Genomic DNA, 17,918 nt, shown 5'->3' on the forward strand with positions numbered 1-17,918 from the left:
GAAAATTAATTTAATGGGCGATATTTTATCTATTACCCATCCTGACTCTTCTTGCAATATTTTACTGAATTACATGTTGCCACATGCATGCTAAGGCTGCAGTGAGGCCTACGTGGTATGCACTATTATGTGCCGTGTGTGTGTGTGTGTGTGTGTGTGTGTGTGTGTGTGTGTGTTAGAGCACATCAGTATGAGGGAAGCTGTGCAGGAGCAGAGGGCTTGATAATTGGCTTGTGTTGGAGTGTCAGATGGCTGAAGAGGGGATAATGGTGGACTCAAGCTGCTGCCATGGGGTGGTGGTGGGGGTGTGAAGGGCTGGAGTGGAGGGGGTGCAGGGCTTTTTGTGAATGGGCCCCTCACCTCTCTTGATATCCCCCCCCCTCCTCATTCAGGCCCCGGCGGGCCCTTTTGTGGAGAGGGGATGGGAACCCAGGAACCTGGCAGCATGCGGGTGACCTTCTAGCACCTCACTCTTGCTGCCTCTCCTCTCCCTCCCTTTCTCTTTCTTCACCCTCCTCTTTTATATTCTCCTCCCGCTCTCTCTTTCCCTCTCTCTCTCTCTCTCACTCTCACTCTCTCCCCCACCCTGGCCTGGCCTGCTTTGTCCCATGTCTTATTTTTCAGTGCATCTATTTTATTTAAGGCCCCTTTCTCTCTCTCTCTCTCTTCTCTCTCTCCCTCTTAAGTTTTTTAAGAAAAGGGAATTCTCCCCCTTCATTTGAGCTGGTGAAAGACAGGGGTGGAAGGAAGAATGAAACAAAAGGGGAGAAGAAAGAGGAGCTGGAATTTAGTTATGGAATAGTGAAGGAAACAGCACAGGGGAAAGGGAAAATAGGCTTTAGTAAAAGGATGCAATTAAGGAAGGAACTATTGGGGAAAAATAAAGAAACCAAGACATTTACTGTATTTGAGGAAGCTGTATAAATCTTCCAAGTTCTAAATCTTTATTTTATACGCTCTCTCCCTCTTTTCTTCTCCACCTTCTTTTTCTGCTCAAGGGCTCAATGCCTATAGAGAGAAAGCAGTTGTTTTTGGGTAATGAAATGGGACCAGGAAAAGCTTACTTTTTTAGTGTGGCCATTTGCTTCCTCAGCTTGTTCTAGCCAGGCCCGCTGGTATCAAATACATTCATTAATGCACTAATTGATATACCATTGATACACTGGGTCATCATAAAAAAATAAAATTGAATGAAACAACAAGGAAGCAACAAAATGGTTGTGATCTCAATTAATTGAGATATGTGGTAGGAGGATTTTTGGTCAGTGTAAAAAGAGTATATGCGTTTCCCTTTAGAGTACATGTCTAAGTAAAAAAAAAAAAAAAAAAAATGTGTGCGTGTGTGTTTATTCTCTTACAGGGAGATTGCCTTCACCAGGCAGCTGCAGAAACAGTCCCCCAAGCTGTGCTACTACTACCTGGGCTTTTACATTCACTCCTGCCCCAAAATGCGCTACAAGGTATGCTATGACTCACAAACTTTACCACTGGATTGATGCTTTTGCATGTGACTACGTTACAGTCCAGCGTGTGCATACATTGATGGCTGTAGCGTTCTCACATTAAAGCACAAGTTTGCTGTTTTGGAACCTAGGCCCTATTTACAGATTATCTGGCATCATCCTCAGATGTAGAGACCATATTTCACCAACAGCTTCAGCATTGAGCCTGATATTAATGTGCTGCAGGCTGCCGCTCAGCTACAACAGCAATGGAGCAATCATAAATGGAGCTAATAATGCTTTTTTTTTTTTTTTTTTTTTTTTAAACAGGAAGCTTGGTGTGTACTCTCAGAATGTTTTCCTGAAAAAGGCTTTGAAAACCAGTCATTAAATCAACAGGACTACTCCATTTGGACAGAACTACTTTATTTCACCAACCAAGCACTATCTTTCAAACTGTAACCTTCTGCATTGTAGCTATACACTGTCCAGCCAGCAGAGTCCTATGTGGAAGTAGCTAAAACAAGTCCCAAAAGAATACTACTGTCAAAGCCCATAACTATTGACAAAATGCTTGGTTTTTCAGGAGAACATTCTGAGATATGTAAGAGTATACACCAGTCTTCATTTTTGGGAAAAGCAGCGTTATCTTCTTTTTTCAAAGTTAGTTACAATTGCCCCATTGACCACTATTGTAGCTGAGCAGGAGCCTGCAACACATTGATATCAGGCTCAGTACTGATGCGACAGGTGAAATAAGGGTCTCGACGTCTGAGGGTGATGCCACATATTCTATAAAGAGGGCCTAGGTACCAAAATATCAAACTTGTCCTTTAATGAAATTTTGATAGTATTGTCATACTGTGGCATACGATTGCTGTCAATTTTGAATTGTATAAATGTTTGATACTTTAACCAAAATGTGTTCTACAAGCTGCAATTCCATTTCAGCATCACCTCTAGACTCCATATACATTCTGAGAGTATGTGGATTGTATGAGTAAAAAGGACTGGAATAGAGAGGCACAGTTGGGCTCCTCACAGTGGGCTACTACAAAATTCAGTGTCAAACAGTCCACCAAATTTTGAACTAAATGCAAATTTCCCTAAACCTGCTTATTAATTTATTAAGATCCCCATTAGCTTAGCACACACGACAGCTATTCTTCCTGTGGTCCACTCAAAACAACTTGTGGCAATTTGTGTTTCCACCAGTAACTTAACAAAGCACCTCAGTGGCTGTTCGTGTTGTATTGCAGTGACACTAGGGCTGTAGCGATACACTAATCTCACGATACGATGCGATATGATACACACTATTCAGCTCACGATACGATATATATATCACGATATTCGGCCAACGATACGATTCGATACACTTACATCATTTTCTGAAAGATTTTAAAGGGACAGAGTGATTTGACTCCAATAATTTAACAATATGTTAAATTATTATTATGGTTTTAAAAATGTAAATTACTTATCAAACAGACCTAACAATTCAGCTACCAATGAATGAGCAGTAGTATGCATGTGATAACATAGATTGAAAAATAAGCCAAAGTGATACCGCTTCTCTGAATAGACAAGCTAAGACAGTGTACTGCTGTTAGCCAGTGAAAATAGACCGGAGTGGCAACTCTTCGTTTTGTTACATAATCCATGTCAATGCGCTGCTGTAGTTTGGAAATCTTCTTTGCCTTTGCCAGACATACGTTCATATTCCACACAAAAACAGCATTTCATTCCAATTCTGTCAAATTCCGCGATATTCCACGTTGAAAATAGATTCCGTTTTATTTGGCTAATTCCGCGATTCCGTCCGCGATTCTGTGATCGCAGAAATTATAGGGCCCTACCACTGTTATAAAAAATAGCGGCGCAACTTGGTGGGCGTTATCCTGGTCATTTCTCTGCGTGAGAAATACAAGGTGTGGCGTGTGAGCGTGTGAACGGGTTGAAATGCGTGTGTCTCACGCCCAATGCGCGAGACTTGAGAGCCCTAGACACAGCTTGCAAACTGCAAGACTTTTATCTAAATCGTCGCTTTCCTTCTTCTTTTTAAACCCGAAGTGCTCCCACACATCTGCTTTTAAATATGAAGGTGCTGGATTTATATTTGCCGCCATTCTCCTGAATCTCTTAGCTCTGACTGCGTAAACAGGAAGAGAAAGACGTCGGCGAGTCGAAGAGTATCTAGACGGGTAACTTGCGAGAAATGCTCTACAGCGACACTAGCGGCTGGCTAACCTAATCGCTCTTCCTGCAACGTAAACGGGGGAAATGGGCGGCGAGCAGAGTGCCAGACCTATCACGGGGGATTTGAATGGGGCTTAATGTATCGATGCTCGCGGCTGAAAAATCGATACTTTCTGGGGAAACAAAATATCGATATATAAAATTGCTCAGCCTTAAGTGGCACTGAATTTTCAGTTAAATTATTGTTATCAAATTCAAAATTCTGGGATTGTTACAACACTAGGTGGCTGTAAAGCAACTAAGCAAACTCAGCAACTTATGCAGAACCACAGATGCAATGCAAACTGTTTCTCTGCCTTTATAAACATCCAGCTCTTTCCTCCAACACTGCTGCCTAAAAATACCGCTAAACGTGTGTGGTTCTTTTTTTGTGTACAACATGTCTGATCTCTGCAAATTGTTAATGATTACCAATTTTCACGGATACACAGCAGTATATCCGATAATGTTGTATTGCTTTTCTTTGTTTATAATATCTCACTAAGAGTGGAAGTTTTGCCCCGCTCCCTAAACTGTCAGAATGATATATGACTGGGTCTTTGATGTGTGAGCCCAATTCGCGAGAGCTGAATGTTTCCGCCCTTTCTGTTTGTTATTTTAATCTCTCGCACTCAGCCTCACTTCCAGAAAGTCTCTCTGTGTACATGAGAGGCAGCCAAGCCATCTGCAAGTGTGCTGTACTGTACCCTTACAGCATGTGGAAGGACAGACAGTAAAAGAAATTTAAAGTTCCACTGTTTTACAGGCACATCAGGATAATTTGGCGATGTGTCAGTCTATTCCTAGAGATGCTGAGGGAGAACAGAGACACCTGTGGAAGGTGTTAATCCCTCACACACACTCTTACACATGCCCTCTGTGTCTCCCTCTCTTCCTACCCTGGCTCTCACATCTGAGGCCGGTGGCCACAGTGGCTTATTCCTTCCACTGATTCCTTTTGCCTTATGTAGGGAGCACCATGTTCCTTAGAGGCCTTAACCGTCCCGACTGCCTGCCTGTAAGGGGATCGGGAGGCACCCCAGCCCCCCTTTTCCCTTCTACCATCATGTTATTCTAGGTGCAAGGGCCTCAAAAGGGAAAGAGCATTACTGGCTCCTTCTCTCACTCTTTTCCTCTGGTTTTTCACTCTTTCTTTTTCTTATTTGGTTTCACATTCCCCCCTCTTTCTCTCCCTCCAGCTTTACCTATTTTCTTTTCTTTTCATACTCCATACCAAACAGATCCTGGTGCCTGCTTTCATGTCAAGAAGCTCAGGAGTTCTGCATTTTTCCCTTTATACATTTCTGTACAGTCCAGGTACTCATATCATAGTGATACCTATTAAGAGTTTATAGCTGGTTAAATGCTGCAATGATACATTCAATTATCATTTGGTCATTGTAGCATACTGTATATAAAACAAATTGCTTGGAAAATACAACATTTTTGTTGTTTTGAAATGTATAAGGTATGTTGTGAAGTATGCTGGCAGTGTGTTAAATGAGTTTTGTGGTCCTACATGTTTGGTTCTACTATGTTTCATGATAACACTTTGATAAGAATAGTCTGTTCTGGTCACTGCACTGCACTGATGAAAGGTCCATGATGAAAGTGTGCTGCAGTTGCTACCACTATATTTGACTGAGGCGCACATGCTATACATACACCATGTGTAACCTCATCAGATCTCACACTGTAACATATATGAGGTGGAGATAAAAGGTACACCCACATGATTGTGGGATAGAAGCCCTGACATGAATGCAACATCACGTCAGTGCTATCAGCAATTTTCATGGCAATGCCATCTGACTCCAGTTTGGTGCTGAAACGAAGAGCTTACAAATGTAGGTGTGTGTGTGTGTGTGTGTGTGTTTGAAAATGTGTGTGTACACACAGTCGAAAAACGCAGTGCAGTGCAGCATGCTGGCTGACTCATACTGTATATGCACGTACAGTATATGCACAGGACACAAGGACACATGGAAAATCTATTAGACTCAAACAGCTGATTCATACGTACTAAAACTTAAGGGAAGGAGGGATAAAACTGAGGAGGAATGTAAATAGATTTGATCGACTCAACCTCAGTACAGACACAGTTACAGACGGAGAGAGAGGGAGAGGAAGAATGGAGAGGAGGGAGAAGCAAGAGAGCAGACAAAGCTGCAGAAGACATTAGTGGTTGAGAGAGAGGTCACACTGCAGACAGCTGCTGTAACTCAGCAACATGAGGAGTGTGGGTGACACACACATGCACACACACATGTAGATACATACGCAGCACATACAGAAGTTATTATATAAGCGCTAGGCTTGCACCTAGACAGAAATGCAACACACACACACATACACACACTTGCACACAGTAACCATCTCTCACACAGACACATTCACTTTCACACCAAACACTCCTTGAGAATGTATAGCTTGGGCAGAATGGTGAAAGTAAGCAACATTTCCAAGTCGATTAGTTTGGCCAAGAAACACCCATTCATCCTTTCGTTCTCTCATTCATCTTCTAATTCCTCTATTCCCTCACCAATGCTTTCATTTCTCTGTTATTTCATTCAGCTGTTCCCAAACCTTGTCCATGTCCATGGGAGACTGATGTCTTGTTGGGGATTATGGCAAGCTGCCACAACTTTTTTTCCCCCCCTTTGCATCTTTTTTGGGTTTGCATAGTGCATCGCCTGTTTTCTCTGTTTGGGTGTCTGTGTAGGGAATGCATTTGGGTGTGTTTGCTCTCTCTCTCTCTCTCTCTCTCTCTCTCTCTCCCTCCCTCTGTGTGTGTGTGTGTGTGTGTGTGTATGTAATCCTGATCACGCTGTTGTCTGAGAACTCTGTTACCACAGCTCCTAACCCCCCCTGCAGTGGTATTTACGTCCACGCCCCCACGCCATATCTGTTCGTGTGTGTTTGCCATTGGAGGGTCTTGTTCACCACCTCCTTATTAAGCCTACCTCCTCCTATTTTATCCTTGGGGAGGAACACAGAGCTGGGGTGAGAAGGTTGCCCAGTTCCCACCTTTGGGCGCACACACTCCCACAGACACCCACCCACACTCACACACACTCTCAACACATGCACAGTGTCTCATTACATGGCCTGATTTGCATATGTACCCAAGTAGCTCATTAATGCACAGACATACTGTTGAATTGTTTAAGTCCCTACGATGGAGCCCTGGGGAGCCCCTAAACTCCACTGTTGTGGTGCTGGAGGTTCACTGGTTTCTGGATCTCGGTCCTGCTGCTCGCCTCTTCAGCACCACAACACCAACACTTGAACCCTGCTGGACACCTCTCAAACCCCTCCAACACCCCTCCCTCCCTTGCCACTTCTTCATTCAGGAGCTCTCCATACCCGTCTGTCTCTGAATTATAGTGGAACCCTAGAACGCCTTGTTCAATTCAACACACTGACTGGAATACTAAAAAAAATCTTAAACTAGTTACCTCTTTGTCAAATTTCAGAGGATTGTTCTTAATATCCTTTCAGCCGGTAGAACTGCATTGTTGAGCCAAATGACACTAGCAGCATTATGGAAGGCTTTTATAGAGTGCACTGTGCCGTGTTCATAGACATACAGCAGAGATCTTTAAAAGAGTTGTGAGGTAACACTTAAAGCTTTCCCCTGTGCTGTGCTTTTGTCTGCTTTGTATCATGCCCTCATCCTGCATGTGTATCTGGGATGTGGCTCCATGGACTGCCTGTATTATCTATGTTTCCATTGAGGTGTTCTTCAGTACTGCTGTGTGAAGAAACTCCTCTGCGCCAAGTCACACCTCGGTGTGTGCAGGGGAACAGCTCCATGTGTGGTGGGTTGAAACCTTCTCACCAGGGCCAAAGCCTGGACATGGGCCTGCAGAGCAGCCCTGAAGGGTCCTGCAAGGCCCTGGAGCCCAGCCAGGAGCTTGGGGCTGCCTGGCTAGTGTCAGACCTTCTTCTTTGTTCTCTGAGCTAGGACGGAGTGTCCCACAGAGCCTGGTTGGTTTGGCTGGTGGGTTTGGGGCTAGACGTGACATCCTGCCCCTGGCTCCTGTCCCTGGTCCCTTGGCCCTCTCTGGCCTTCTGATGTTGGGCTGGAGGGAGCAGAAGGTGAAGCTGCTGGAGGCTAAATGAGACCAAAGGTCCTGGCCCTTCTGCCACTCACTCTCTCTCTTTTTCTCAGTCACACTACCCCTCAAGGGTAGTTTAAAGTCATCTGAATGAACCGCTGTTGTGACCTGAGGCAGAGGCCATGACCACAATAAGCCAGCTAAATTTTAAAATGCTGTTATTTGAAATGCCCCAAAATGTTTAATCTCTCCTATTGAGCATAAGCCCAGATCACATGCCAGTCCTATTCAAAAAACTCTGTTTTCCGCATCCACACTATTGTCAGCCTCAGACTTTGGAGAGGGCTTTCAAAAAGCCAATTTTTGTGGGGAGAAACTACTAGATTAGTGTGGATAGAAGGCAAAAACAGAAGATGAAAAAAATATGCTTTTTCAGATTTACCCATCTTAACATGGAGATGGCCATAGTCACTGAGCGTTTGTGATTCAGAGCAAAATGCTGTGACCACTGATATTAGATTGAAATTACATATCAAACATATCAAACATATCGGCTCAATGTGTTTATACTATAATAAATCTGTGCTTGCAAATTGTACCCTAGGGTGTTCATACAGTCTATTTGATGGTTATTTGGAGGAATTGTGATCAATTGTGAACTCTGAAAGAGTACATCTAGTGGTACAGGGGTGTACTGCAGCATGCATATTATACTCCAGTGGCTGGAGTGAACACACATTTCTGGGAGCCTCTCTGGAGAGGAAGCCTCGCACTACATGCTTAGTGAAATTCTGGCTCCATCAAGAGGTTTTGCAGTATATCTGGATGCTATTGTAGTTTATAAATTTGCACAGATATTTAGATTAGCTCCTGACCTGATCTGCATTTGCATGTTTATTTGTTGTAAACATAAACAAGTAGTTTTGGTTCTTTTGACATTTCATTTTGTTTTTTTCACCGTCTTTCCTCCCTTGTCCGCCAATACTTCCCATGTAGCACCAGCGGCTTGAAAAATCTACTCCTAATTTCATTTGCTTTTGTTTTATAATTTTCCACCCTTTTTATTTTGGACAGGCAGACAGAGAGCTAGAAGATCCATGCCATGTTGTTGTAATTTTCCATTTCTTTACAGAGGTGTGTGTGTGTGTGTGTGTGTGTGTGTGTGTGTGTGTGTGCATCTGCGTGTGTATCTGCAAGGATATTTTTAAGTATTAAATAAGCAGACTTTGATGATAATAAACAAAGCAGTTGCCCACTTGGCTTTAATAGTCTGCAGTACCTGCAGATCAAGCACTTGTTTTCAAGTGTGCACATGCACACGCACATGCACACTTGCACCCATGCACACACACACACACACACACACACACACACAGAATACCCGTTGTACCCAGTTAGTGAGGGAGTGAGAGGGTTACATAAAGTGGCTCTTACTCTTGTTATTATTGTTCGCAAGTGAAAGAATGTCTCGAGCTGAGCCCAGGAAACCATTAAATTTTCCACAGAGAAGAAGAAAGAAGGAGTGAGCAACATGAGTGAAAGGAGGAGGAAGAGGACAGATGGAGAGCAAAAAAGGAGTGACAAAATGTGTGCCAAATGAGAAAAGGAGGCAAGATGAAAAGGATTATTCGTTTCCCGGCGGTCCTTCACTGACTTTTAAGGAGCTCTTTCGCAGCAGCTGCACCTCCGTTTCCATTCAACCCGACTCTTCCTTGCGCACAAACAACAAACAGTCAGAGAGCCGGTCATCTCTCTAGCAACAACCAGCAGTTCTCCACATGGCCCAAAGCTTTTAAGTTCAACAGACCTGAACTTAATCCCTCTAGGTCTCAGCCAGTATGTGACGGAATATGTAAAGATGCTACTGATGAAAGAATCTGATGTCGGTTGAAGTAATTTGCTGCTATGCTAATGTTTGCCTTAATCAGTATGAGCCCGAGGGCCTCTCTGTCACCTGCACCATGAGCTTAGTTCCCATGACATCAATTAGATATGACAAAGTGCCTCCCAGCTCAGGCACGTCCATAGGGCCTCATTTCCTCAGGACACACACACACATACACACACCTGCATGCAAACAAATGACTGTGAATCTAAGTCTTGTTGCTCTATTCACTACCCTTAATCCCTACTCCATGTCACACACTTGAGAGATAATTTTCCCAAGAACAATGGTGGCAGCAGAGACTACGGGCGTCTCAAACCCTTTGGTCCTTTTCTAATTTCTTTTCCCTTTGTCTCTGTCTACTTTTTTCCTCAGTGTTTCAATCCAGATCAATTCTGACCAGTCGGGAAAAAAAGGAACAAAACCTGCACTGATGTGTTAATGCAATGACAACAAACATTGTATATTAATATAATTAACCTCTCTTTCAGTTCTTCATTCTCTATCTCTCTTGCCCTCTCTCTGTAAATTTCCAGGTATGTAGCTGCAGGTCTTGGCATGCTAACAGCTTAGAGCTTCAGCTATCAGGATTGTGTATGCATGTTATTTTCACTGAGGGGGCCCATACGTATGTCATGTGTACGTGTGTGACCTCACATTCTACAAGTCACTTGGATGTACATCTTTGCAGATTAAGAGTGACAGTAAGTGAGTTTGAGGCATCTAGAGGTGGGTCACACCCACAGGGGCCCACATCCCTGTCTTATCATGGTACAGTGCACAGTTGGGGCTTTTAAGAAATGTTGGATTTGCTCATACGGGTGCTGAATTCTTGATTTTATTTTATTTTTTCATACTGTTCATGTCTGGAGCACATTTGTAACACAGCAGCTCTTGGCATGACTTTTAAACTGCCTGCCAGTGATAGACTTTTCTACGTTGTGTACTCTGTTGTAGCAGTGAAAAGGTTTACTGTCAACAGCCATGTTTGTGTAGAAGTGTGGGTTCATGCTTCATAGACACTACAGGTCCAGGCATAGTAAAGCCACACCTTCTCTCTTTTTTTTAATTCTTTTTTTTCCGTTCTTCTCTCAACAACTGTGCACGAAAAGCATCCACCATGCTGGTTAGGATGAAAGATTGATAACAAAGGAGGTGGAAGTGATGAGGAACCTTTCAACTGAATAGGATGATTTTATTTAGAAAGATAAACCACAGCCGCACTTTTTGCGCATGTAGGTTGCTTGGCAAGCAGACAGAGGAGTGATATGTATATTTGCAGTGGTGAGGATCTTATTTCCCCAATTGTCATATCTGCATGCTTGGATACACTAAGTCATGATCGCTCGAATGGAGGTGGTATAAAATTACTGAGTTGAGCCGAGTTTCATGTCAAGACTGGTAGATTTTCACACTTTTTACAGTCATATTTTTTTTTCTTTCGCCTTCTCTTTCTTTGCCCCTTACATGAAGCAATCTATGAAGCTAAATCTGTACCCTTTCCCCTGCCTTCTAGCCATCCCACCTCCCCCCTCCTTAAAGGTTTTCTGACAGAAAGGGCATTGTTTGATTTAGCTCGACGGGAGACCACCAACAGTGCACCTCTCAGCAGAAACATTTGTTTAAAGTTTTTGATAATTTCTCTTTCTCGTTTATGCTTCATCATCTCTTTTTTTTCTCCTCTGTCCTGCCACGGTTGTATTTTTAACAAATCATTAACAGGCTACGGCACAGTCTGGGGGCTGCCACTGCTTGGCACCCCCTAGGTGGAGTGCTGACAGGGTGAGGGCTGGGGGGAGCAAAGTTCATGGGGTCGGGTCAGATGATTCGGTCTTACTAGGGATGGAAGGTTGGGGAAGAGGGGGGCGGGGGTTAGCTGGCAGGAGGGGTGGATTGAAGGGGAGGCGTGAAGGTCACCAAGGCGAAAGTGAGAGTTTGGAGGTTGTGTCATTGTGAGCAGACCCAGAGCCCTCTAGCTGCCAGCTTGAGGTGTTTGCCTTGCCATTAACTTCGCCACTATTTATTTTCAAACCTGCTGCAGCTGTGCAGCTTTGTCTGAAATGGCTGCTCTGTTCTTGGCAATGCAGGGCTACCAGATCATCGATAAGCACTAACAGGCAGAATGAGTTGGCCTCATAAATGCAGTAAGGCATTCATTCCGAGCGGGGTTTGGTCTTCTAACTAAATGCTTGAGGTGGCGTTTTAAGACCGAGATTAGGGACTGGGGTTTCGACTGCAAGTCTGTAAGCTGTGGTCTGTGTCAGAGAGGCACAGCAGCTTGCCTACCCATAAAGACCAGAGGAGATGAAGAGATAAAAGTGCCCAGGCTGCGAGCTGATGCCCATAAAAGCGCTGCCCTTGGTTGTCAGGGCTCCGTCGAAACGCGATCCTGTAAAAATATTTTCTCCTCATTAACCTGTCATCCTTGGAGCCGTGACGCATAGCCAGGCGAGGGAAGGCAGGGACAAGGTGGGGTGGTGGGGGAGCTGTACGATGGGGAATTGTGGGGGTTGTCAAGGGGCCCAGGGGGGAGAGTTACCAGCCTGGATGCTTTATTTATTTGAAGGTCGTCTTGTGGTAATGTGTTGAGTGGGGTGAAAAGGCCTTGGTGGGCCCCAAGTATTTAAACAGCGGCGGTTAGTGTAAATCTCCCCAAACACACACCCCAGACGTGTTTAGGACACATACACACATGCATACACACACATCACGCACATGTGCATTTTGTCACATACAGTCGTGAAAGTGTGTATGTGTGTGTTTGCACGCATGTGGCTGCACTTTTCCAAGACAGAGAACGACTCCGAGTTTGTTTGGACGTGTCTTTCATTGGTGCCGTCCCTCTGTCCAGCCGGCGCGGTTCTCATTGCAAGCGCTATTTGTTTAGCTGCGTGTGTATGTTTGTGTGAGCTGCTCTGTTTACATGTGTCTGTCAGCAGCAGCCCCCCACAGCCTTTCCCTCTTGTCTGCGGAGAATGTGTGTTTCACAAGTCCTAGAGGGACAGAGGGGACGTATTGTGAAAGTTGTATGTTTGAGGGAGAGTAGGGATGTGGGGATCAGGGCCAGTGTTTATTGGTCTTTGACAAGGACTGGCTGAATATGACCCTGGGTCAGAGAGTCGGCCTTGGCCAGCCTAGGTTAGGTCTGTCTGGGTCTCGGGCACACTGGGCCTCTTTGTGTCGCCTCCAAATTCAGGCTTGTCTTGGTTCAATTCTAGTGAAAGAATGTACTGGAGAAAGACCACATACATAACATGGTGACCGTATTTGTCAGTTTGGGTCATTTGTCTGTGTCTTTTTGAGAGTGCTTGACCAGTGTGTAATGCTCATATATCCTTTTCACTATTGCATCCACAGCTCAACAGGCTCCTTTTTATATTGCCCATTATTTTTCACTAATATATCTTTTGCAAGAGACTTTCATACATCAGAGTACAGCAGAACCTAGTATTGCTATTTTCAATCTATTCAGTGACCCTTGGAGCCAGTCTGTCTCACACTTAAGTAGGTGTTTAGTTGACCAGCAGATTATACACTATACAACTTAGTGGTCTTCCCTGTGGATATTTCAGCTGATACTTTTGTGAAGAACAGATCTATGAAGAGAGTGGTTGGAAATTGTGTCTGACTTAACCCTTTGAAACCTGATTGAAACTGACTTGATTTCTTTTGAAAACATGACAAAATAGCCAGTAGTAACTTAGCAAGAAATGGCCTGAAAATTGGTAAGAATTTAGGAAAGTTACAAGTTACAAGAAAAAGAAAATTTGGAAATAAGGGGGAAAAAAGAGAAAAATAATACAAAATTAACAAAGAACTAGGAAAAAAAAATGTTATTGTTATTACTTACTCTTTCCCCTCCTAATTTTAGGTCATTTTCTTGTTTTTGTTTTGTTTTCTAATTTTCAGGATATTTTCTTTTGTTATTGTTGCTTAATTTCGGATCATTTAATTGTCTTTTGTTTGTTTGTTTGTTTTTATGGTCATTTACTGATAACTTTTTACTAATCGCTTGCTAATTTTTGGGTACTCTTGCTGTGTTGCTCATTGCCTTTTTACCATGATCTTGAAAGAAATCAAGTAAATCTGCTCATATTTCAAAGCGAAACAGAAACATACACACACACACACACACACACACACACACACACACACTCAGGCACACCTTGGCTATGGCAGGGTGGGTGAAAACTCAACAGGAGATACGAGAAGGAAATGGTCAGCAGATGTGAGTGTAAAATAAGGCGGCAGAGCCAGGGAAGCCCTCTAATATACACGGACACCCAATCCACGTCCTCTCTCCTGGTCTTCCCTGCACAAAGTCGAGAAAGGGATTGTTTTGAACCATGACACCGCTTTGCTGCTGTGAAGCTATGAAAGATCTCAGCTTGAAAAAGTCCCTCATTGAGACTACACCCCAGTCAGTGGGAGGCTCAGAGCCAAACTGCTCTTCAGGAGAACCCAGCGAGATGTGCTAGTGCCCCAGGTCTCCCTCACAGTCATACTGATAAAATAACTGGAAACAAATGTAAACCAGAAGACAGTGTAAGATGAAAGAAAACATCCAAACAGAGGGTCAAAACAGTTTAATATTAATAATACAGTTACATATCAAATAACAAGAAGTCTGTACAAGATAGTTTTAAAAAGTGCTTTAAAGATAGTAGTAGTGATTCTGCCAACCTAAGCTCCTCAGGCAGATTGTTCCCAAGACAAAAGCAGGATCAACTGTAGTTTTAAAGTGGTAAAGGGTTTCCATATGAACTGTACTCTCTGTCATGCGAATTAACCAGACATTCACCAGATGACAGATTCAGATGACATTCGCCCATGGCAGCGGCTGATGTTTATCCATCCATTTTTGTCCAGGGCTCAAGACTAAGTGTGTCCCAACAATTGTGCAGTCCTAGGTATAGGATATAGGTAGACTCACCATGGTGTTATACCTGTCCGAACATTTATGTGTGCAAAGGTGATGTGGATTATGATCCAAAAAGCCAACACTGAAACTCCCAGATCAGTGTTAAATTCAAAAATTTTGATTTAGAGAAACGTTTAATTTAGAAACAAGTTATCTCTTAGAGGCACACAGAGGGCTAAATTGGACTGACAACGCACCACACCCAGTGAAAGCCCTGCTATAATGTTCCCAGCATTTTAGTGTAAACACAACATTTGAGTCAGTATATTACACTTTATATATAGCAATAAGAAAAAAAATGCATTCTGTATGTTTGTATGTTTTTTTTTATTTGCTTGTTTGTTCACTCCCTTGTCAAAACTCTTTTTTTATCGCTGCATGAATCAAAATCGATCATAATTCTGTAACTTAGTAAAGATAAAAAGATAAATGAAAATGTCGATATGTTGTTCTAAGTGTTGCCACTGCTTGTACCACTACCCGTGCTGGTGTTTATAAAGCTTTCAGAAGGTAATAGCAGTGCCACTGGAAAAACTTAGTCTCAAATCCGGGTGCCGGACCTGGAGTGAAGTGAATGCATCCGTTTGTACCAGTTAAATCTCTACCTGCAGCATTTTGAACAAGCTGGAGATGTGAAAAAGACTTCTGGTTGATGGAAGCTGTCTCCACTTTGTGCATACCAAAGCTATGTGTCTGCTCTCTAGTCCTCCTCAAACAGGCAGAAAAGAAGAAAAGAAGCAGAAGGCAATAGTGGTGTAGGCTTTCACGAGGATTCCTTGGCTGCAGTGAAGCACACAATTTATGTGTCTGATTAATTGCTTTTCAAATAAATCACAGGTATGGGCCTGGGGCAGTGCTCCTTTCCCGAGGTGTGAGCGAAAGCAAGATAGAATTGGGGGAAAGGCTGCACAAATGGGGACAGCAGAAAAGTTATTTGTGTCTTTGAATTAGTCATATAATTCACTCAGATGCATCAGTGCGCGTCCTGAAAAGAGTTATTATATCTGTGCTATCGATGACAGATTTACATAGTATTGTGTAACTGCTTGTTAAGTACTGTGGGTGTGTGCTTATTTGCATCTCTCGATTCGGGGTTGTGTAACTGTTTACATTGGGCAGTTGTTATTCAAATGAGGCTGGGTCAGTTTCCTCTGCCTCTGTCTTGTTAAAGTTTGATTCATTGGGAAACGTGCACTGTGGAGGATTGCCGTGCTGTAAAAACAATGACCTCTACACACTCATGAACAAACCCAGTGTAAACCGTGAAGTTTAAATGACTGAGTGAATCTTAGCAGTTCCACAGGCTGTTTGTAAATGTACAGGAAATATACCTTTCTGCTGTAGTTTACCCATTTTTGTGTTTTTGATTGAATACAGCTCTTCATTTCTGTCTCCATATCACTCTCTGTCTGCTCAGCTCCCTCCTATTTTTCTCTTTTTCTGTCCATGGTTGCCAGGTCCACCCTTTTCATCCCCCACTTCCAGCCTCCTTTCTCAGCGCTGGGCCCCTCCATCCTGGCACTCTGACTGTTCCTATCACTTCCATCAGCACGCCTTAGCCCATGTCTCTGTGACGTTAAATACCGTCCCTGCACTCATCTGCATCTAATTCTCACCCCCCCCGCCACCCCCTTCCCTCGCCATCTCCCTCCCTTTATTCTTCCTCTCCCTCGTGTCGCTCACACTTCTGATGGCAGCCAAGTTTAGCCGCTGAAGTCTGTCAGTTTCCTTCTTTCTCCACTCACTCTTTCATTCTCTATCTCTCTCTGTCTCTAAATGAGCCTTTCAGAGGTCGTCAGTCGTCAGCATCACCTCCATATCTGTCTGAAAGCGTCGGTGTGGTGAGGAGGGAGGGAAGAGGGAGGGATGCTGATGGATTGGTTTGTGTTGGACGCTTTGAATGTTTAGAAAGGAAGAGGGAGAGCTGCTGAAGAAAGTAGCCCAAGGACCAAAGCAAAAAAAGTTTTTTTTTCCCTGTGTGAAGAGCCTCATCCTGGCTATCTAGTATGAGTGAGTGGGTAGCCCTGAAACACAGCGGACATTATCTAGATTATATGGCATAGACTCATAAACACATACACACACGCAGCCCGTTATCACCAGACTTCCTGTCCATGCACACACACTCACACTAACACTTCCTGTGCCCTCATTACACCTCTTTCTGAGCTAACAGATGCTCAGCAACAAGATTTATAGGAGTAAGCCCTTTCACTTGCAGCCATTAGATGTGCACTTAGACTCTGCTCTCCTTTTTCAAGGTTCCAAGTTCCAGGAAATGATTACTGGGTTCTCTGTTGATACAGGCAACTGTTAGATAAATGAAGAGAGATATAATGCGAGCAAGCTGATGCAAAGTCAGAAAACATGGTTTGAAGGCAAGCCAGGGAGGCTGCAGGAGTCACTGTGAATTGCAGGGCCTTCAGGCCAACCTGAGGAGAGAAAAAGTGAAAGAGGGAGAGGGAGGATAAGAAAAGACACAGTGAAGAGAGAGTTTGTGGCGGTGAGCTCAGTCTTCCTTCTCAACCCAGTAAGGAGAAGAAGCAGCAGACAGACAGCTAGTGGCCAACCAGGCTCTTCTTTCTCTCTCTCGCTTTCTCTCCCTCTCTCTCCTCGCTCCAGACCACAAATAGCCATGTCTTTTCATATTTGGTGTATGTTGTCCCTTCTCTCTCTCCCTTCTTTCTTTCGTTCAGGGGGAGAACTGAGGAATTTGCGCCTGTGCCACGGCTTGCCTGTGTCTCTCATTGTGGTTATACAGGCTTCTCTGTCTGTCACAGTCAAAACATTTATAGTAAAGGAGTGGATATATCATTCTGGGCTGCATTTTGGGCTTGGACATTAAAATACAGGCCATCAAGAATCCACTTCATGCGCTGCACAAATTACACTTACACAAGATTCAGCCACTCACTCAGAAACAAGGCTGGTTTTCATCATGGTGTAACAGTTTAACCCAAAGCCTGTTGTTAGATGTTCTCATTCTGGTTCACAATCTCTCTTTCTTTTCTTCAGCAGAGTAATGGGGCCATGGGAAGAAAAAAAACCCATTGCCCTTCAAAAATAAAGTCCAAACTTTAAGATTAAGTCAGAATTTAGGGAATAAAGTCAAAATCTTGAGAATATACTCAAAAGTAGCAGTTTGAGAATGAAGTCAAAAGCTTGTCAATAAAGTTGAAGACATTTTGGAGAAAAAAAAGTGCATTTTTGCAGTGCCGGTGAAGTTGCACTTAAGAACTGGTTAAGCTCATGGGCTAAAACTCCTTATTGAAACCAGCTCAAGCTGAAGTACAAGCTTCCCCTACATCTTGATTGAATCCATATTGCTGGACTCATAAATTTTAATCTCAAAACGTCATCTTGATTTTAAG

The 17,918-nt window shown here is 43.5% G+C and overlaps 1 protein-coding gene across 3 annotated transcripts in view; it reads left to right on the forward strand.

Moving 5' to 3' along the window:
* Window positions 1-17,918, forward strand: part of ate1 (arginyltransferase 1) — a 69,418-nt gene that overhangs the window by 38,906 nt on the left and 12,594 nt on the right. For all 3 annotated transcript variants that reach the window (XM_030070292.1, XM_030070294.1, XM_030070293.1), the window contains one exon: window positions 1,361-1,460. In XM_030070292.1, the coding sequence (XP_029926152.1) occupies window positions 1,361-1,460 (100 nt within the window). The remainder of the gene's footprint in view (window positions 1-1,360; window positions 1,461-17,918) is intronic.

The sequence above is a fragment of the Myripristis murdjan genome, chromosome 15 (genome assembly GCF_902150065.1).
Source record: "Myripristis murdjan chromosome 15, fMyrMur1.1, whole genome shotgun sequence".
Lineage (NCBI taxonomy): Eukaryota > Metazoa > Chordata > Actinopteri > Holocentriformes > Holocentridae > Myripristis > Myripristis murdjan.